This window comes from Gnatocerus cornutus, chromosome 2 (assembly GCF_029298725.1).
Source record: "Gnatocerus cornutus isolate USDA-ARS CGAHR chromosome 2, icGnaCorn1.1, whole genome shotgun sequence".
In the NCBI taxonomy this organism is placed as follows: Eukaryota; Metazoa; Arthropoda; class Insecta; order Coleoptera; family Tenebrionidae; genus Gnatocerus; species Gnatocerus cornutus.
The window spans coordinates 8305376-8327380 of record NC_142234.1 but is presented as its reverse complement, the minus strand read 5'-3'; the positions used below and the strand labels follow the sequence as shown (position 1 = coordinate 8327380).

The following is a 22005-nucleotide window of genomic DNA, read 5'->3' as shown; positions in this document are numbered from 1 at the left end:
GGACCTAAATTATTGGAAATTTTAACGAATTAGGTATTCTTATATTATTCATCCAATTTCCTTAACCGCCTAAAAAACACGTAATCGCAGTAAAGTAATAGTTATGTAATAGTTATTAAAATTAATATATTGCAGTATTTTGAATTTATTTTCAGTTTAAATAAATGCAAAAAAAAATTATCCCGGCGCATCCACCACTTTCAGTTTAAAAAAGGGAAATTGTTAGCAATTCAACTTTAATTACAAATTGTTTTATAAACACACACCCACGTGGAATAAATAAACACATGTGCAAATAGAAATTAAAATTGTTTAATCAGTTGTCAACCCATTTTTCTGAAATTTTTTATTAAAACAGTACAGTTATTGAAAATGTTCTGTTTATATATTCGCAATACAGCAGTGCAAACATTTATGTTTCAATTTATTTCCTCGTGCGAAAACATGTTATCTCATCTCTTGACATCCGCTTTGTGTGCTTATCGTTTCTTTATACCACTTATTAGACCCCAATAATAAAGACTTCAAAATTTGCATAACGCGTGCACAACTTGACACAATCCATTCCGCTAATTGGTGTTATTGACGCAGTAGAGTTAGCACCGTGTCTTATACGAGGGTAGGCGGAGTCCTGTTGTGGGCGCAGGTGCCCCCAAGAAAGTTTGTGGTAGCAGGAAGGCGCAATCTGCAGTGGTTCGCACGGTCTCGTCTAGTTCGCACGTCATCGCCAGCAGAAATACAAGAGCGCACCAGCACGCATTTCCACGCGGTCGAGCATGCCACCTGACACCAGACCACCACTTTAAAGGTAACATAATCGTATCATAACCACCCTAATGATTCCCAAAAGCCGCTGGAATTAGATAATGCGCCGATTCACTGACGGCTTTGTTGCATGAAGAGCTAACTTTGAGATAACATCGCATCGAGATGTGGATGTGGAGAATTCAATTTTGGCATTGTGATAAGGGCGATTTGTAGGATTGTAAAGGGAAGGAAAGTTTTCTTTTTCGGAGAAAGTGGAATTTAGGGGCGGTCAATAGAAAATTAATTAGTTCTTGTTTGCGAAAGATTAAAAAGAGTAGAACGACTTATTTTAGTTAAAAAATCGTTTTATTATAAAATTCTTCGCACTAAAATAATTTTTTAACTACAATTTGAAATACTTTGTTGAACATTTGATAGAAAATGTTTTAATTATCGAGACAACCAAAATTTTGACATCCGTTAAAAATAAAATTTTATTTCTATTATTAATATTATTAAAATCTTATTTTTATTTTTAATAATATGTATGTATTTTATTTATTCTGGGTATAAAAACTGCCCAAATTTCGTAAAAATAATAAGAAAAACATAGCTTCGAATTTAAATTACTTTGTGCAGTGAGATAGAAAAATAGTAAAGTAGAAACAATTTTCCTGCAAATGGAAAATTAAATATTTTATTTACTGTTTTCGCTTTATTTTCTATGCTAAATTCTTTGGAAATTTCTCGGTACTTCATATACATACATGTATTGTAAAAAATTGTTTTAAAAAATACAATTTCTTTTTAAAAAGTAAATCATAAAAAGGATCAATAATTCTAATCTAAAAGTGAAAATCAATACTTTTTCCAATTTCTCAATTTTATAAATTTGATTAATTTTATTATTGTAAATATTTTGAATTTTTGGTCCAAAATTATTTATTTTCTTTTGAACTTTCTATCACGAGAAATACTAAGTCTCGTACAAATTATAAGCACAAGCGACAGCAGAGCTATAATTTTTCTCACATTATACCGATGTAGTTTTCTAAAAATGAATTAATTGTACAATGTGCGTTACAAATTATTTTTATTTTTAAAACAAATAATGTTATTTTTAGAGTTATTGCGCAGATTACAACTTACTGTTGCAACTGCACCAGTACATTAAAAAATATTTCCTCAGGTATAATTTGAGTTGTAAACACGTTGTGAATAACAGAAAAAAATTTAATGTAAATAAATACATAACAACATTAAAATATTATCAAAACACATAAATTCAAAAGAAATTAGCATAAAATTCTTTAAGTTTGTAGTAGATCACGAATCCGATTTCTTCCAGTCATTCTAACAAGAAAACATTTAAACGAAATTAATTATTATGCATCGAAATATTATCAAACAGGTCAAGGTATTTCATGCGGAAGTCAACACATTTGGAAATTCTCCACGAAGATGCTTTATTAGAATTGGAAATAAGCGTCCTGCATAATCCTGTTAATTAAAAAAAATACAGTAAAACAGATATAATTTAAAATTTAATTTCTTAACCATGTCGTTGTTTTGCGTGCCCATTCAGATATTGTCTCAAATTTTCCAAATAAGCGCAATTAGCTCCGGTATTGCCCGCATATGTAATTAATTAGTTTAATCCTCTCCATCATGCAACCTCTCGACACACGACATGCGAAACTTCAATATTATTTAAGCACCATCTTTGATTCGTCCGAACATTTCAAAACCAGTACGTTTTTCATCATAAAACAATGATTGCTGCATAAAACCACCGTTCATTTCCGTGAAGGCTGCACTAAAAGATTTCAAGTTTAATGCGAACAATTAATTATTATTGCCATTATGAACGATGTAGTTTGTAAAAGGAAAGCTTGACATGTGTGTTAAAAACGTATTTGTTGTCGTTCGTTGCATGTTTCCCTTTTTGCTCGATACTGCGTGACGAAGAAAGGTCAAATAGTATCGCAAGACTAATAATTATTCTATTATTACACCATGTTCGGCACATTTGCCTAAAAATGAATCGTAAATTTTGACAGAGTCGATTTTTATTGGAGCTGGTGAGGATGAGGAGGAGTAGAAAAACAATTATGTCAAGAAATAGATTTTAGATTTCCATTTCACGGAGCTTGTGGCTTTTCTGAATTCAATAATATGTTAGAAAGAAATGGTAACATATCATTTCGTTACATCAAAAATAAATTATCGCTCATTCCATTCTTCCAAATTTTCTGAGTGAAAAATTATGGTAAAGAAGACACCAGACATAACCATTCTGTACACCTGTTCCTTTGCCCTGATGAATTTACATATCAGTTTTGTTAAAACACCAGAATATCTAATTTATTAAAATGTATAAAGACGTAGAATTGTTGTTTTGCTACTATTACACATTTCGGTACCTCAGAAGCATAAGGGTCTATCTCCAATTTTTATGAAAAATGAGTTAAATAATGTTTTTTATTACTCTTTACATTTTTTTAATACAGAGAAAAATAATTCCCATTAGATGAAAAACAAACGATTTTAGGTTTCTATAAGGAACTAAGTACCAATTCATGTTAGAAACATAAAAAACCAACTCCTTGCAGGTCTACATTTCGAGGTGATTTCTTTACTCAAGCGATCCAAACTTATTTAAATTGATGATAAACGCAAGTATGTATATTATATGGGGATACTACAAAAGAAAATTCGTGTATTGAAACATTCCATAAAATGGTATACAGGATGTTATGGAAATGAGTGCGTAAAATTAAACTGGTAATAGAACTCATCATATGCAACTTTTCTTAATAAAAAAAAATTCCAAAATGCTTTCGCTTTCGAATTAAAAATCAATACAAATTTGCTGTGAAAACCGTTACCCGCCTATGCATTCAGGATACTAACCTTCACCTATGCGACAAAAACCATTATCAGGGTAAATTTTATGAAACAGGCTCCTGAACGCTGCAGGCGAAGTTAAACCTAAAAAAGTGTTATTAAAAAAGTAATAAAATGATACAAAATGATATGCTTACCAGGATATGATTGTTTTGTACCTTATAATTTTGTTTTAGAGAAGTGAAAACGACAGTTACTTATACGAGTCGCCTAAATGCAAAACCCGGTAATCTGCATTCTACCCTAATTTTCAGAGCAATCGAGAAAACTTTTCTAGCGCGTAATATAGGAAGATAAAATTCATAATAATATAATAATAAATATATATAATAATAATAATATATATACTATATACACTCCTTCGTAATTTGTAAGCTTTTATTTTATTTATTATTGAATAATAAATGAAATAAAAACTTATAAATTACGAAGGTGTTTTCAAAATTTAATTATGAAATTTATACTGCTGTGTCAAATTTGGGTCATATGCAGATGTCGGGTCTTACATTTAAGTGACTGATAGTCTATTACCTGCATGTTAACACACACTAGCACAACAGCACTAACACTACCACTGCGCAAAAAATCGGGTTCACTTACACTCCGCGAAGAACCGCAAACCCGACATTTCAACACCAGAAAGAAAAAAAATCCTACCTTGTGAGATCCAACGTCGTCATCGTCTTCGTACACGAACCTACTGCAATAGAAATTTTTTAATAGAAATTGGTACCACTGTCAAACAGTCAGTTAACTTACCCTTTAATCTGGATCCCGAAGCTGTGTCGGCAAGCTCCTACTACTGCATCCCCCTCTAGGCACCAGGAAGCAGGAACCACTCACCCACTTTGTTTCAAAAACGGTTTTAATTTTATTTTTAAGACACTAAACTTCCTCTTGAATTTGACTCGCGGAAGAGGCTGTTTCCGAATTTACGAAGATGTACAAGAGAGGAAATTTTATAGTGGCGAACGACAATGAACAGTTTCGGAAAATGCCCAACAATCCCAGATCCTACCTTTATGGCTTCTATGTTACGATGGTAGCTAGAATTAAAGAAATAAATATTAGTATTTGTACATTTTTGGAGGGATGAAATAACTTACCCTTTAATCCTGACCACGTGCTGTGTCGTCAAGCTCGTACCTTTGCATCCTCCTCTAGAAACCAGGAACCAGGGACCACTCACTCACTCACTTTCTTTCAAGGACGATTTTAATTTTATTTTTATTTTTAAGACACTACTGAAACTTTACTGAACTATTTCGCGCACTCAAAACGCGGCACTCGAAATCAATGATGGAATTAGAGTAGGAAAAATAAGAAAAAAAGAGAAAAATTCAATAGAAAAAATGATATATTAACAGTGACTCCTCTAACTAACTAAACTCCCGTTGACTCCTTGTTCACACTAGTATGGTGTTGAGGGACCTAAGTTGACAAACTAATGCGCAGATGCACGCAAAATGCGCCTAACTTCCTAAATTTATGTCCCTATGTGAATGAACATGATTCCCCTTGGTTGTGTTGGTGTAGCAAATAAACTTTCCACATTTTTCGAGTGTTACCTAATGAAAAGGTGGAATTTTCAAAACTAATTTTAATTGGGGAAAAATTGTGGTAAAAAGGCAAAACGAAGATAGTCATAAAAAGTAGGAAATTTCAAAAACGACTATAAGAAAAATAAATCTCTTGAGCAAGAACGGCTAAATGTAGAATTTTACGCAGTGGAGGAAATGGTGTCAAAATTTAATAGAGATACTCGTACAACTAAACTGTTCTACCTTACTTAATCCTTCGTCTTATATTCTTCAAATTGTTCCAAGATTTCGAGTGAAAATTCCGAAGTTAGGATATCTGCAACAAATAAATACGTATAAGTAAAATGATCGAATATTATTAGGTACAAACAATACACGCTCACTTTTAAACCATCGTACAAGTCCTACCTTTATGTCCTAGCAATCAGTAAAACACACTAAAATAAATTTCGAGTCCGCAGCACGTCTTTTTTACTCAAAACTCGGAGCACAACTAAATAAATAATGGCTTTGCGGGCGTTATTAAATAACGATTATTTAACTCTTTTTTTTTGAAAAAAATGACTCCCAATATATTTGTAACTGAGCTGCCCTTTCACTAATTAGGAACAATGCTCAATCAATTACGTATTCTGCGTAAAAAATACAAGACTAAAACTGTGGCACTAAAATTGATTTCGTGTTAGGATGCAAAAAGGCGCCTGGGTCACACCAGGATTTTTAGCGAAAGGCATTTATTTCAACAAAAGTTTATTAGTGTGGCCTTTATTTTGTATAATTGGACTTGAAATTGGCCAAAATATTTGCGAATTTTCAAGTTTTCCAACTCTTTTTTTGCCAAAAAAAAACGAATTGTTTGTCGGTGGTGCGGTACCGCTCAACTTGACTGCCCTTCAACTGGTTACATAATTGAAGAATAAAATGAATAGGCAAAACGCAATGAATTCCAGCACAGTGGAAAAGACACAAGCCAAAAAGAGAATTTCTAGTAACACGTCAGTCAAGTAAATCTTACTGACTCAGCGATTATAAAATTGAGTTCTAAATGTGCTTTAAAATAAAATCTAAATTGCAAGATTAATTAATTGGGTGATTTATTTTAAGAAAAATGTTTTCGTTTGAATCGATTCTTACTAAGCATAAACACTCTGTATATTACGCTGCTTTAGTTAATAGTAACGAGCCGAAAAATGGACAATCAAACGCGCCTAACTTTTCTCTGAACTGAAAACTTTCCAAAATGTCTAGGAATGAGTATAGGCTGGTACTTTACCTTACAAGATATTTTCTCTGAACAGCACTTTGTAGCACAAATTTCCGAAACGACCGTCCTTATCAAAAGTCGAAACACAACTGATTCCAATAATGAGATTTATATGTAATTTCCTAATTGCTTATATGATATAACTACCTTTTTCTTAAGCGAACAAAAAATAATCAAATAATCCGGAGATATGTAGCATTGAAAATTCAGAAATAAATATCCACCAAAATTCATTTACATTCTTATCTAAATAATCAAGTTAATACGCGACTGAAAAGTACTTACTTTCTCAAATTTCACGAAAATTACGAGAGTTATCAATTTTAGTGAAGCATTTGGTTAATTTTTGCTCGGCATTAAAAATACAAATTTCTAAAACTTGTGTCTTTTGATATACAATGTTGCAATTTTGCAGAGTTAATAAACAATTGAAAACTAGCAATTTTCCTAAATTTTATAGCAGTAGCACTAAAATTACCAAAGTTACGAATTTTAGGGCAGATCTCTCATATTTCAGCTTCATCTTGGAAATAAAAATTTCTAAAATTTGTGTCTTTCGATCTACAATGTTGCAATTTAGCAGAGTTAATAAAAAGTTGAAAACTAGTCATTTCCCCAAATTTCATAGTTGTAACACTAAAATTACCAAAGTTACGAATTTTAGGGGAGGATTTCTCATATTTCGGATTTGCCTTAAAAATAAAAATTTCTAAAATTTGTGTTTTTTGATCTACAATGCTGCAATTTGCCAGAGTCAATGTACAATTGAAAACTAGTAATTTCCCTAAATTTCATAGATGTAGCACTAAAATTACCAAAGTAACGAATGTACATTAATACGAATTTGACTAACTTTGAATAAAAATGTTTTTTTTGTGAAAATAAATAAGTAGAGAGAGTTAGTACAAAACCAGAACATTATTTGAATTCAATAGACCTAATTTGACCAATAATAGCGCATTTTAACCAAGGGACAGAACAACGCGAATTTTGAATTTTGTAGTTTCTATTAACAATTTTTTTAAACAAAAAATGGAGACCAAAATCGACACCATTTTTGAATTCAGTAGCTCAGTTTTATCAACAAAACCAAATTTTATCCAAAGGTCTGCAAAAAATGATAAAAATATTTTAGATTTCATGGATCCCGAACGTCTTCTGCATCTTATTACAACTTAATATTTTACATATTTTTTATTAAACATTGAACATCTGCTTATCCTAGAAGGCATTCGAGTCGCAAAGCAAAGCAAATTCCCCTAAAATTTCAAGCAAGTTTTCCTCGAAATCTCCCCTTTTCCCTTATCTCGCTCCCTCTCTATACCTGTTCGCGACTTTAATTAATATTTCAACAGTTTTCCAACTACTCATAACTTTCTTGTTGATTTCGTCTTAACCATTTGCCAAGAAAACCGTCTCATTCCACCTTCCAAATGTCCGACAAATATCACAGACTATCATTTTTCCTCCCCTTTTAATTGCAACAAAAAGTCCGGTCTTGATACGTCTCGTCGCGAAAAAGACACGCAGAAGAAATCGCTGCGCCGTTCAAACGTGTTATATTGCCATCGTTCTGTTAGGCTACACCTCAGGCCATTATCGGTAAATCATAGCAACGACCCCCGACAATACGACCATAATAAAACATAACCGATATCTATCGAAAAATAGCCATAAAGCCGTGTAACAATTTAATATCCGCTCCCGATTTGTAGCCTCTTAAATCTCCCTTTAACATAAAATTCATCGTAAAAAAACCACCGACATATGCAAAATCTCGTTTCGATTGTGATAAAAATACCGGAAACTCGTGATTGTTTTGTGCACAAGTGCCATCTCCGCCACCCCCGAAAAGCCGAAAATAGCTGCCAATGTCAACCCCTTAGTTATTTTTAAACAATCGCGAGGATTTCCACTTTTGTTTGCGTTATCGTGGTTTTCCAGTTACGTCCTCCAGGATTTTGGAGAGGGTTAATAGAAGCATTGTTTCATTTTAAAAGTGTCTTGATTCAATTAAAATCAGAGTTGGTTTAAGTCACAGGTGTTGCTAATTATCATAATCGACCAGGTAGATTTATTCAGTTGAAGGGATTTATTAAATTAGAGAGTTGATGAAGTAAATTGGGACGTGCGTGATTCGATTTGGGAGCTATTAATAATCACATAATATTGTTTCAGTATTATTAATAGTAATGAGGAGAACAAGAGCTGGAAAAATAAAATGTTTCGGGTTTTTCATTCATACCATATGCCGGATTTTTTACATGATCAATGGCTAAGAACATAAAAAATGATACCAAAGGAACACCAATAATTATTATGAAATTAACTGTTGCAATTTGATAGCTGTGACTGTATACATTTATTCAATGATTACCACTTATTGTAATTAACATCTTACAGATTACGTGCCTTTATTAAAATTCAATATTTGTGTTGTATTACTCCTATGTAATAATATTTATTTAATATTAAATGCTTTTTTCTTTTCCATTTTCTTTGTCAATATTTAAAGTAGCAAATATTTGAGATTTGGAATTTAGATTCTGCCAACTGTAAAATGCGTTAAGTTTCAAAAAATCAACAATTTAGCAGCAACTTTTTTTGTTCTTTCAGGGATGAAAACGTTTCATCGGACGTAGCCAGCGAGCGCTCGAGCAATGGCCGAACCAGAAGGAGACAACTGTAAAGAAAATTCCCATCAAGCCAAACAAAAGCCATCCGATGGAGAAAACAACTGCAAAAAATCACCGGTTAAGAACAAAGACAATAAGAACACGAAGCAGACCAAAGATAATGTGACAAGAGTGGTTGTGGTAGCTTTAACTCCAGACAGAAGAAGAGAAACATGGAACAAGAAAGTGGAGTTCCTTCTTGCGGTCGTGGGATTTGCTGTAGACTTGGGGAACGTTTGGAGGTTTCCTTACATCTGCTACCAGAATGGAGGAGGTAAAAAAGTCTAGAATTGGAGATTTTAACCTTCGTGCTTGTGAATAAAATTTAGCACTTTATAAAATTTCTTTTTGTTCTTATTGGAAATCCAAACCTATTACGCATCTTAAAACTGATCCACGCTTGTAGTTTAATGAAATTAGACAGATGTTAGCTGAATGGAAACTAATGAGAAATTGAATAACAGACGTTGGCATGACTTATTGATCACCCGAAGACGTAAATCGAGTTAAGTAGATGGAAAACACGATCTTGAGTTGCGAACACATAACAAATGGTCATTTTTGGCAAGTTTTCAAAAATTCCGTTTGCCGAATGTCAGAATTGATGGAGTTATTCGGCGCCATCAATCTTGAGAGGAAATGAGGAAAAAATCGAGTTATTTTTAAAAACTTTGCCACATTATGTACTAGTAATACCTGACCTAGCAACAAAGAGATCGATTATAGTGGAAATGTAGTTTTACTTTGAAGTTGGTGTCATTCTTATTTACTCATCAATCAGTTCACCTCAATGGGATTTACGTTTGTAGAAGCAATCTTTTGTGTTAACAAACACGCAAACATTTATTCATCATTACAGATGCATAACTACAACTTTGTACATTGATCAACAAAGTTAAAGTCTCTCAGAAGGGAACAGAATTACTCCAACTTAAGAATTAGCACTTTAGACGTCCACATTCTCTGACCACTACACTGAAGAGGAATTACACTTTTGTTCGAGTTCTTAAAACCGTAATGGTCTCGGAATCAATTAAACGTAATGATAAAGCAAACATTGGCCAGTTTGTTCTTGAACGCATTAGCTTATTTTTAGATACCTTCTGCGAAAAAATGATTCTTACTAATGCTTAATAAATTTAAGACTATGTCGAAAATTTTTCACCTTTGCAGGAAATCGAAATTGATCATTTAATTGACTAAGCAGTAACCACAAACCACAGCCATTTAGTTGACGTGAATGTGCGTCACACAATGGAGCCTCTTCCGGAAAGGTGTGCAGACACCGTTTTGCTGACAGAGTATAAAATCTTGCAATGATTAGTCGTTTTTCGTTCGTAAGATAACTATTATTGGAGTTGGTATTATAATAATGTATGGGCTAATGGTGGGATGACGTAGGGAAGTCATTTGTCTTGGGTAAATTGAATCTGGGGAATTATATTGCAAACACTAGTTTAGTGGTTGTGAGGGATATTTTAGGGTCATTAATAATTACTTTCGTAATTACATTATTAAAGGGCTTGAGTAAAAAACATTGTAAAACGAAAAGGAATGAATACAAAATCAGGAGTGAAGAAATTTAATGTTTAATTTTTAGAACAGGTTTAAAATGCAAATTTTGCAATGCCAGTTCCTCAATATTTTCAATGCATTAACTCCTACACATTTAATTTCCGCCGTGTCCTTGTCCTTCTCACTTACTATGGCAGAAACAATAAAGTTTGCACACGCAAACCATTTTCGTCCATTACTGAGAAATTATCGATCATAAAGAATTGATTAAGGAAAATATTCTAATGCGTCTATTATGATTACAGGTGCTTTTTTAATACCATACACCATAATGCTGATATTTGGAGGTCTACCTTTATTCTACATGGAATTGGCGTTGGGCCAATTCCATCGGAGCGGTTGTCTGACCATTTGGAAGAGGATATGTCCAGCGCTCAAAGGTACCTAAGTAATGAGATATAATTTAATTGACAATTTTTAAATACAACAACTAGTTCAGGACAACAAAACCGTGTGTTGGAATTGTTGTCGTGATTGGGAGTTTTTATTTGATGTCGGAACAGTGTTATTTGGTAGATTGAACACACAATTCCCTCTAGTGGTCCTATTGTTTGCATACTTTTTATAATTGCCGCTTGAATCGATTGATGCAAATGAATGCAAACGGTACAACCTACAATGGCATTTCTGACTAATTACCTGCGGTTATCTGATGCCATAAGCTTAATAAAACGAGTCAAACGACACCACCGTTTAGTGTATTATGGGTTGCCGATACTAATGGTGTTGGACAGGAGATTTTCTTGATAATTTATGGTCGTGCCGATAAAACTAGTAAACTAGAGTTAATTATAGACCAAACATAGGAATAGCATTGTTTGAAACACCGTTCGGCGCTTTGTGGAATACAAATCTGTTAATCGAAATGTTTTGTTAAATTTGGGGTTTTTTACCAAACCAACCGCAGTTTTAGTGCGTTACCTTGTACTAAATTAAAGTCGCTTTTACTTCTTGTATAATTTTATCTTTTACGTCCTGAATAAAAGATCTTCTTTCACTGTTTTGTTTCATGATTAAAACGCACCAAATCAAGTTGATTTTCCCCGCTAATTCGTATTTTAGTCTCTTTGTCAACTTCCCGTCATTCTCTGAAAAATTTGCATTCCCGCTTGTCCATCTAAAGATTCCATTAGGTCAGTTTATCAAACAATAGGAATGGATGAAGCTCGAGAGACGATTTGAAATTGAAATCGCTCTTCCATATAACAGAGCACAAGAACGCATTTCGCTAGCCACCTTCATTTATATAAAGGGAGTGTCAAAGATAAACGCGCTAATGAAATGAACATGAGCAAAATTACGATTCCACTTGAAACTAAAAGGTTTCTGTTGTTTGCCGCATCTTCAACTTAATACTATTCTTTATTGAATTGGAGAATTTTTAACTTTTTAACCCCTATCGATTCATTTCCCTTTTCATTTGAAATTCGTAAAGGTAAGATGCACAGAACTTTGGAGTTAGAACTAAAAAATTCCGATTTTCAACAAGACTTCATAAGTTTACAAATTATGTAGAAGTTGTGTTTCAATTAATACCGGAAAGCGGGAAATTCCCAGAAGTTTGGTCCGGCGTGAAATTGGCTTAGAGAATTTCTCGGAATTTGTACATTTTCACTATTAAAAACAAGAAACAATGTGATGAAAATTTCAGGAATCGGCTACGCGATCTGTTTAATCGACATCTACATGGGCATGTACTACAATACCATCATCGGTTGGGCTCTCTACTACTTGATAGCGTCGTTTCAATCAGAACTACCATGGACCAGTTGTCACAATGCTTGGAACACCAGAGATTGCAAACCGGTGACAGAACTACGAGCCAACAGCACCGCTTCAAGTCCTGCAAGGGAGTTCTTCGAGTGAGTTTTGTATAATTTGTAATCGAATTCGCTGTATTAGATTTCACGCAGGATTTACTTTATAAATCAATTATTTCAGGCGCGAGGTGCTGGAACAATACAAAGCCGACGGCCTCAATAGAATGGGTCCTATCAAACCAGCGTTGGCCTTGTGTGTTTTTGCGGTTTTCGTTCTGGTTTATTTCTCGTTGTGGAAGGGCGTCCGCAGCACGGGGAAGGTAATTTTTGATTAAATTGATTATTTTGAACTCACGTTTGTAAATAATATGGGGCTTTGCTTGATTATCAATTGTTTGTAATGAAATTTGCAACGGTTTGCAATACAAATTTTCTAACCCGGCGCATCCACCATTTCAAAATATTCTAGTTTTTAATGTTTTTTTAAAAAAACCTAAACGTGCAAATTCAAATGATTTAACTTTAAAAAAATCAATATAAATGTTTTATTCATCTACAATTTTATAACACATAAATACATAGAGATAAATAAATAAATAGAGAAATTTTAGACAACATTTCCACTAGATACCTAATACATATGTACCTAGAAACTACGATTTTGTAAGCAATGGTATTGATTTTATAATAAACTCGACAAAATGTAACAATAGCTTTAATTTCTTGAAAAAAAAAACTTTTTTTCTTATAACTTCTAAACGATAAGAGGTAAGATCTCAGTCTTTTCAATGATGCATTACAATAACAAATTCATGTAATAATTCTTGACTTATATGAAAAATTCTAAATGAAAATCTTTAAAAATTTAAGTCTTTTAGTAGGATATGAGATCAGTTTTTTAAAAATATGAAAAATGCACTGACGATGAGTAGTTTTATAGATCTTTGGAAAACATAATTAACTGACTTTCCAAAACACAATTGAGCAATTTTATAACTTTACAAGTTTACAAGTAAAACTGAATATATTTTTTTTAAATCTCAAGGAAAAGATCTCTGACGTCGCACGACGGGCTTCATATTCGGAATCAGGCTATTTTACTTTAGACTTCATTTCACTTTTCACTTCTTCATTAAAATTTTGTCACAATTTTTTTTGATTATCTTAACTTGGGAAAAATGTATAATTATTTTAAACCGGCGCATCCACCACTTTTAAATTTGATGATAAAATTTGATTCAACTAGACAACCAGTATTTCACCTGTGAAACGTGAAAGCTAACATGATGTAAGCTGAGGAAAACAGAAAAAAGAAGCGCTTTTCAATAACACCCACAGGTGGTCCATTAAATGGAGATTTAATCTTCAAGAGCACCGTAAAAGTGAATTACTTGCGCGCGATATTAATATTGCGCCTCACAACTCAAACATATGTTGTGATGGACAATTTTATAATGTAACGTCTCACATAAAGCTATCTTTTTGGTAATTTAATAACGAATGCCATGCTTAGACCTGTTTAACAAAGTTAGAGACGCTACATTTCATTTTTATTAAAAATCAGTCGGCAATCAGGTGGATATTCACATTTTCATCCCCAATCTCTCACTTGATCGCCCCCATTTTCACCGCTTCATCTCGAAATCCTTCGTTTTACTTTACAATCTTATCTTCGTTGCAGGCAGTATGGATAACCGCTATCGCTCCCTACGTGGTTCTAATAATCCTCCTAGCTCGTGGAGTCTCCCTCCCTGGCGCCGCTGAAGGCATCCGCTACTACCTCACACCAGAATGGCACAAACTCAACAACTCTAAAGTGTGGATAGATGCAGCCTCGCAAATTTTCTTCTCGTTGGGGCCAGGCTTTGGCACACTCTTAGCACTTTCGAGTTACAATAAATTTAACAATAATTGCTACAGAGACGCTCTTTTAACAAGCAGTATTAACTGCCTCACCAGTTTTTTAGCCGGCTTTGTTATTTTCTCAGTTTTGGGATACATGGCTCATGTACAGCATAAAAGTATAGAGCAAGTGGGGTTGGAAGGGCCGGGGCTAGTTTTTATAGTATACCCTGAAGCAATAGCCACGATGACGGGGTCAGTTTTCTGGTCGATAATTTTTTTTCTTATGTTGATTACTTTGGGATTGGATAGTACTTTTGGGGGGTTGGAAGCTATGATTACGGCATTGTGTGATGAGTACCCGAAGGCGCTGGGGAGGCACAGGGAGGTTTTTGTGGCGGTGCTGCTGTTTGGAATCTACATTTGTGCCTTGCCAACAACAACTTACGTAAGATTTCACTAAAAAACAGCTAATTAACTATATCCGAATTACTTTTAGGGTGGCGTCTATTTAGTGAACATGTTGAACGTCTATGGTCCAGGACTTTCAATTTTGTTTGTGGTTTTTGTGGAAGCTGCCGGAGTTTGTTGGTTGTATGGCACCGACAATTTTGCCCGAGACATAGAAAAGATGATTGGGCACAAACCTGGGATTTTTTGGAGGATATGCTGGAAGTACATCAGCCCAATTTTTCTTCTGGTGAGTAAAATTTTACAAAGAGTTGGCCGAAGAAAACTTTTCGTTTTAGTCGATCTTCATTTTCTCGCTTCTTAGCCACGAACAGATGTTGGGCACCGAGTATGAATACCCAGATTGGTGCTTTAAAGTAGGCTACGTTCTTACAGGCTCGTCCATTATTTGTATCCCGCTGTACATCATTTATAAATTTGCTATAACACCTGGGAGTATACCACAGGTGAGAAATTACCAATTGTGTGTTTCTAGTTTGAAATTATATTACTGTTGCTGCTGTAAAATCGATAACCCGCTTCCTCCCCCGTATCATCATAATAATTTCCTGCGGAAATATTCCAGAGGTGGAAAATGATATGGAAAGCCGAACACTCATCCGACAACAGCGCCCTCACTTATTGTGGGGGCACCGAAGTGTGACCAGAGAGCATCGTAAGGTCTTATACCATCGAGTGGCTAGTTTAAGTTAGATTAGTTAATTTTCTTCTTCTTCGGGCAAAATTCAGCCATATCTTGCCCCGAAGCACGGATTATAAGGGTTGATTTGCCAGTTTTGTTGTTTTAGGTGTAACAAAAGTGTAACAACAGCCATTGTTACACTCTTGCATTGTAAATCTGATGTTTCCTAGTAGTATTAAAGCGGGTGCTAAATGTTGTGAGTATAGTAATGAGAATCTAATAATAGGTAAAATATAGAAATAAGTGTCGCTTTCAATATGGCGTGTTTCTTGTATTTTGCAATGGCTAGCGATTCAATGTGGTTTAAAATCAACCCCGAGATTTTTACAGAATACGTAAATAACTTGTACAAAACACGATAAATAAGAAAATAAAAAAAAGACAATAAAAATGACTCGGATTGGTTTTTCATATTTTTGGTACTAAGCAAAAATTGGGCCTATTTTTGTGATATAACCAATATTAGATGAAATAGCAGCCATATTTTGTCTAATAATAGTTTGTTTCTTGTGCCAATTTAGTTCGTTTTGGAGTTTTCATTCTAGAATCAATGAGTAGCACTTTAGGAATTGAATCTGTTACGGTTTTTCCCAGTAAAAACATATTAAACACAAGATATTTAACAAAGAAATAAATAAATATATCGTTGTGTTACTGTTGAAGATAGATTAATTAATGGTTTGTTTGTGTTGTTGTACAAATTCTTGTAATGTTGCTGACGTCTTACAGCCATAAGATGACAGCAGTTACAATGTTATGTTTTTACAGATTATTCGTGTAGAAATATTTTTCACGTTATAGTTTCTATTGTTTAGTGTAAGTGACCTTTTACTGTGTATTAATAAATTTATTTATTTTTTGTAGAGGCGTTTATTTTTACGACGGATGAAAACAATCATTTGAATAATTCCAAGTAAAATAGACCACCATAATTTTTTTTTTCATTCATTTTCAAAGAAACTTTGGAACCTTCGTGAACGTAATGCTTTAAACAGTCCTTGTAAATAATTTTAAAATTAATTCTACAAATTGGAATTGGTAGAAGATCGGATCAACCAATTCCAGTTCTTAGTCGTATAACAAGAAATTTTTCTGAAAAACCGTTTCATTTGAAATTGATAATATTCAATAGTCAAAATTAAATTTTATTCGGCAGCATTTGTTTAAAAATTTCACACTTTTACGACACTGCTTTTATTACAAATTTTATTACTTTTATATCTTATTGCGGCACCTGGCTGATTCATGTCCTGGCGACATTTGTAAAACACATTTGTTTATAGAAAACGAAATGCTATCTCGTTTCCGTCCAAGTCGGAAATTGTACAAATTTTACTATGACTTATTCCGATTAAAGAAGAAATCAGTACACAATTTCGCAGCAAATAAATTTTATTTGAAGAAATTTCTACAAATCCAGTCAAAACTGCGCTACATCAACCATAAAATAAACTATCTCTCCTAATTATATTAAATGACGTTTTCACCTATCTTCATAAATATTGCAGTTCTGGGAAATAGGAACAAGATCCGTCGTCTCTAGTCTTGAAATTAACACATCGTTCAGAAAAGTATCAAGTTACATAAATAATTATCCTAATAAATTTGCTAAATGGCAGTTGCCGTCTTGCAATATTTTTAACATTCTAATCTCTCTTTTCCTATGCCGAGGATTGCGAGTAAATAAATTAGTAGTAATAGGACACGTCTTTATCCCTGACGACAGGCTGAATTGAAAGATCACTCCACATCTGAGCGTCCCTCTCACCATTAACATCTGGACTGGTTTCGGTTCTTTGGAAACTGTAAGGCCAAGTCTGGAAGAAAATGGCATTTTTAGAGTGTAAATTCGTTCGGTCGCGCTTTTGATCTTGGAGTGATTCCGCAAATTTGAAACTTTTTTCCCCGAACCAAAAAAATAGCCCATAAACTATCCAATTTTAACTTTAATTGTTTACTCCGTCGTAAGGAGCTCTTTTATTTCGCCACCAGCTGGAAACATTTGTCGGAATGCTCTAATTATCAACGACATCCGAGCTGTTTATTTAAGCGAAGTGCTGCCGCCAGCTTCCAACATAAGCAAAATATTCTATTATTAAAACAGATTCTCTTCAAATTTCTATCGACGAAAACTTACAAGTGTTAATGGATGCTTGTGGATTTGATCGGAAGGAACGGGTTGATCCATGAGGACCGCTCTCAAATGAGCTATGTAGCTAGTCGCCAATCTTAAAGTATCAAGTTTTGATAATTTTGTATCGGCGGGTACCCATGGTAAGGTGGTTTTGAGGCGGCAGAAGGCTTTGCTAAGGACTCGCATCCTGGCTCGTTCGCGGGCGTTTGCGGCGTTGCGTTGAGGGTGGCGAGAATCGTCGTCTTCGTCGGATTCGTCCACGTCGGGGGACCGGCGGCGGCGAGGCATTGTGGAACGTAATTTTGGCTATAAAATAAATTATATCAAAATTAATATAATTTAGAGTGGTAAAGTGGAACAAATCGCAACAAAGTAAAAGCTGGGTTCAAACCAAACTTGTTTACATCAAAAATTTTTTATTTTATTTTAGAATTTACCTTGCGTACCATCTTTTTTTATTAATTTTGGTTAAAATTAAAGTTTGCTATACAGTAAACCCTCACCATTCGACATTTTCGACATTTGCGACCCCCTTGAAACGGTAAATAAAATCCTGCAACGGAAATGCTACTAAGAACAACTAACAAAGAATCTAAACTTCACTTTCTCGACACCATAAAAATTAAATAAAACATTACATTTATTTTCATTAAAATCTTATTATTACGGCCATGTCATACGGTTTTTATGGGTTTTCGGAACAATTTTATGAATTGTTGGCCAAAGTGCGTTTTTTTTCGGTTATTTCTTTAGTATTTTTCGTCGAGGTCTGAAGTTCCTGTTAAACGGAAAAAAAGTCCTTTTCTTTGGGGAAAAGAAAAATTTTATACAGATTAAAAGTGGGTGTAGGTTTTCAAAATATTATTGTAAATATACGTTAATGTTCAATTATGCTTTTTTTCTAATACAATTTATTTTCTAGTTTAGGTACATGGTATTTTTTTTTGAACTTAACTCCTCCATTTGCACAAGACTTAACATTCGCGTATTTGACATTCGCGTCTAAGGGGTCAATTTCAAGTTATTTAGCGACGTCGCTAAAGGTGTTTGTGACGTAGCGACGCCAATCACTTCAAGACAACCTTAGCAACGTCGCTAAATAGCGACTTGAAATTGACCCCTAAAAGTTGGAACGAAACCTTCGCGAATGTTGAGGGTTTACTGTGTTTGGCTTATTAATCAAGTTATTTTATAATGCCTGCAATACTTTGTTGCTATTTAGCAAAAAAACTGTTTTTTTCAGATAATAATTTCCATCAAAAGTTTGGAAAAATTATTTTCTATTTTTCCAGATTCAGTTGAATATTGTGGATAATAATTTGTACCCAATTTGACGTCTAAGTACTTTTTATTGTTTTTAGTTGCAAATATTGTTTTTTTACGTATACATTTAAAACATATGCTAAAAGATAGTTTTAAAAATTTTAAATATGTAATTTAATGTTTTTTTTTTAAACACGACAAATTTTGCCTTTTTAAAACGAATCCGTAAATTACCTTAAGACTACCTTCACAATTGTCAATTTAATTTCTTAAGGAATTCCAATTTAAATCAGATTTTAAACTTTTTAGAAACATAATTCTTCATATAACCCAATTTTGAATCTTATCATCGAAGGTAGACAAATTTTTATTTATCGTTAAATCTAATATTTTAAAATTTCGGGAATACAAATACAATGTTTCTTAATTAAATTAATAAAATCTAAAATTATTTAGCGATATATCTTTGTGTTTTCATTTTTATAAAATCGAATACTCATTTTGTCATACAATAATAAGTCTGTAATAGCCAAATATTCATGACTGATTCCAATATTTTAAATTTTAATGAAAATAAAAGTTATTCTTTTGTGGGAGTCTGGAATTCAAAATTGCATTATGTATTTGCTTTATTAAACTTAAATTAGTATATTTTTCTAACATCATAGTCAAATTTGTCTTATTTATGTTCTAATTTAGTATAATAGCTAGCATTGCTCAGACGCAAACAATAGCCCAAATAACACAATGCACAGACATAATTAAAGTAATTACCTGAATTAACAATCCAATTAATTTGTCACAACACTCGTCCTCAAAATCCTCACTAATTCACTAATTGACTGTGAAATCAGATCAGCAAATCTAAGGCGGGATTTCACTAAAGCTCCTCCCACATCCTTAGGGAACTCAAGCACCCACCAACCAGAATTAGCTTTTGTAGTGGTCCAGAAATAATGTTCCGACAAATAAGTTAGAGGAATAACACTAATTTTGACAAATTGGGCGTATTAGGGCTCCTTGAAACAATATGTGACAAATTTAAAAAAACACGTCAGACGACTCGTACAATTAGCTGATTTAAAAGCTTCGAGGTCTTTTAAGAGTCGTATTTTTTCGAACTGAAGATTGATATGAATTCTTTGTTTTATTCGAAGACAAAAAAAATATCTAAAATCAGATTCCATCAGGCTAGCTCTGTCTAGTTCTGGTACGACTTTTTAAAAATCTGTCAGTATAAATGACGCGCTTATAAAATTGCATTGAAATGAATTTTCTGACAAAAAGCCACTCAAAATTTTCACAGAAAGCACTAGAATCCTCCAAGTTATTACCTTACACTTACTCAGCAGTACCAACTTTTGTCTTCTTGACATCTTTATTTATCTTCTTGTACCAACACATACATCGCAACACTACCATTCACACAAAATGGAAATCAAGACTAATTCGAGTAAGATCTAAACACAAAAAATTTATCTCACTTACTTTAGTTTTTACAGGATCTAAAATTTCACTGGATTTATTTTAATTCGTCAAGACTTTGGTATATTTTCATGTCATGTTGCAAGCGTTTAGTGTCCGTCGCGGAGGAGTACATAGAAGTAAGATTCGTGTTAATACTTCAGTTTTCAGTTATCTTTGTTTGTTGAAGATAAATCTAACAGAAGATGAAAAAGAGTTTCATATATTAGCAACTCACAGTGCTGCTATTATAATTTTGATGACCCTGTCTGTCATCCCCGTAATCTTAATTTATGTAAATTACCTGTCGAAATACGATATGCCAAATTTTCTAATGTGGTAAGAAAGACTTTATATCAAACACTGGTTTAATTCGAATAAATTAAATCATAGTTTTAAGGGTGATGGAGGACCCTTATCTCCGCCACGAAATCGGCATATCCGGTCACTGTCTGGAGCGCCCGTTACGAGTCGATTCCAAAAGAATGAAGAACTACTCATACCGCTCACGAAGATCGACTAGTTTCGACACCAACCCCTGGATTTCTCAAAAACCACCCATCATCTGTAGAAACTGCAAATCCCTAATTGAACACAACGTTGTAAATTCCATCGAGGAGCTAAACTAATAAAACACAACAAATCAAACGCTTGATTTAATGGGGGCGAAAAAAGACGTTTTCCACTTAGTCCTGTCACTGTGGAACTAAACGGAAGCTGTCAGCGAAAGTCCCTCTATTTGGGTATGACTTGATGAACTACACCTGCTGTGTGCTATTTTTAAGAGAAGAAAATTTCATGAGCGAATCATAAAAGATTGAGATTAAAGTTTGGGGTGGATTTTGAAATGAGTTTGTTTTGTTAGGATTTCCTTTGTAATTAAATACTTTCGATTTCGGGACAGCTTCACACGGTTCTTATGACTTTTATTTATTTTTCTTGTACTCAAACAGATGGAAATAGATTCACATGACCACAATGAAGGGTGGCTTTGTTTTATTTTGCATAAATAAACACGAAAGAAATCAGCGGTTAATCACCTACTTTGAGTGTTGGAAAAGAGAAACCATTTTTTTGATTTTTTTTGTCGAGAACTTTAATAAAGCACATCTGCTTTGTGTGTGGAAATATGAAATAAAATTCAGATTTATTGTCACCAAGATTTGTGACCACAGTTTCAAAATGATTTAGTGCTCTGGGGTTGTAAATATGTCTGTGACATTATGATAACAGCAATGATTAAAGAAGATTATCGTCTTAGATAATATGTATTATTATTGATAGGAAAAAAGTTTCGCACTAATTTGGAATACAATTTTTAAAACAAACAAAAAATAAAAATTAATAACATTTTGAGAAAAAAAGGACTACACAAAACCTTAAAATTACATAATAATTAGTGATATTATGATAGTAATACTTACTTCTAAAATGTAGGAAATTTTAAACTTAAAAATCAGCTAAAGTTAAAAATTTGCTAAAACTTTAAGAGAAGTTTACATTTAAATTGTTCCTCGGCTACTAAAAACATTTAAACAATCTCAATTTTTACAAAACATCTAAAGTAGATTTTGACCCCCTTAATACAAGATATTAAATTATAAAAAAACGTGTAAAATAAAGCGAACACAGAAATTTCAATAGTGGATCGGCCTAGAGAAGTTGCCGGAACAAAGGTTA

General features: G+C 33.4%; 3 protein-coding genes across 4 annotated transcripts; 2 read left to right on the top strand and 1 right to left on the bottom strand.

Moving 5' to 3' along the window:
* Positions 1 to 717: 717 nt before the first annotated feature.
* LOC148178605 (sodium-dependent serotonin transporter-like) lies at positions 718 to 16327 on the top strand. Its single transcript, XM_088029717.1, has 9 exons — positions 718 to 808; positions 9076 to 9408; positions 10955 to 11089; positions 12361 to 12571; positions 12651 to 12789; positions 14151 to 14759; positions 14811 to 15011; positions 15061 to 15228; positions 15348 to 16327. The coding sequence occupies exons 2-9, from the start codon at positions 9120 to 9122 to the stop codon at positions 15423 to 15425; spliced, it is 1830 nt and encodes a 609-aa protein (XP_087885843.1). The 5' UTR covers positions 718 to 808; positions 9076 to 9119; the 3' UTR covers positions 15426 to 16327.
* Positions 16328 to 16838: 511 nt separating this feature from the next.
* Positions 16839 to 20283, bottom strand: LOC148178604 (transcription factor 21-like). 2 transcript variants are annotated; one of them, XM_088029719.1, is made up of 3 exons: positions 20196 to 20283; positions 17602 to 17904; positions 16839 to 17281 (listed from the first exon to the last, which is right to left on the bottom strand). In XM_088029719.1, exons 1-3 carry the CDS (start codon positions 20235 to 20237, stop codon positions 17153 to 17155), a joined length of 474 nt encoding a protein of 157 aa, XP_087885845.1. In that variant the 5' UTR covers positions 20238 to 20283; the 3' UTR covers positions 16839 to 17152. The 2 variants fall into 2 exon arrangements, with proteins under 2 accessions (XP_087885845.1, XP_087885846.1); XM_088029720.1 differs by lacking the exon at positions 20196 to 20283 and adding an exon at positions 19636 to 19737.
* Positions 20129 to 21205, top strand: LOC148178603 (uncharacterized). Its single transcript, XM_088029718.1, has 4 exons — positions 20129 to 20314; positions 20364 to 20465; positions 20516 to 20664; positions 20726 to 21205. Exons 1-4 carry the CDS (start codon positions 20129 to 20131, stop codon positions 20952 to 20954), a joined length of 666 nt encoding a protein of 221 aa, XP_087885844.1. The 3' UTR covers positions 20955 to 21205.
* Positions 21206 to 22005: the final 800 nt, after the last annotated feature.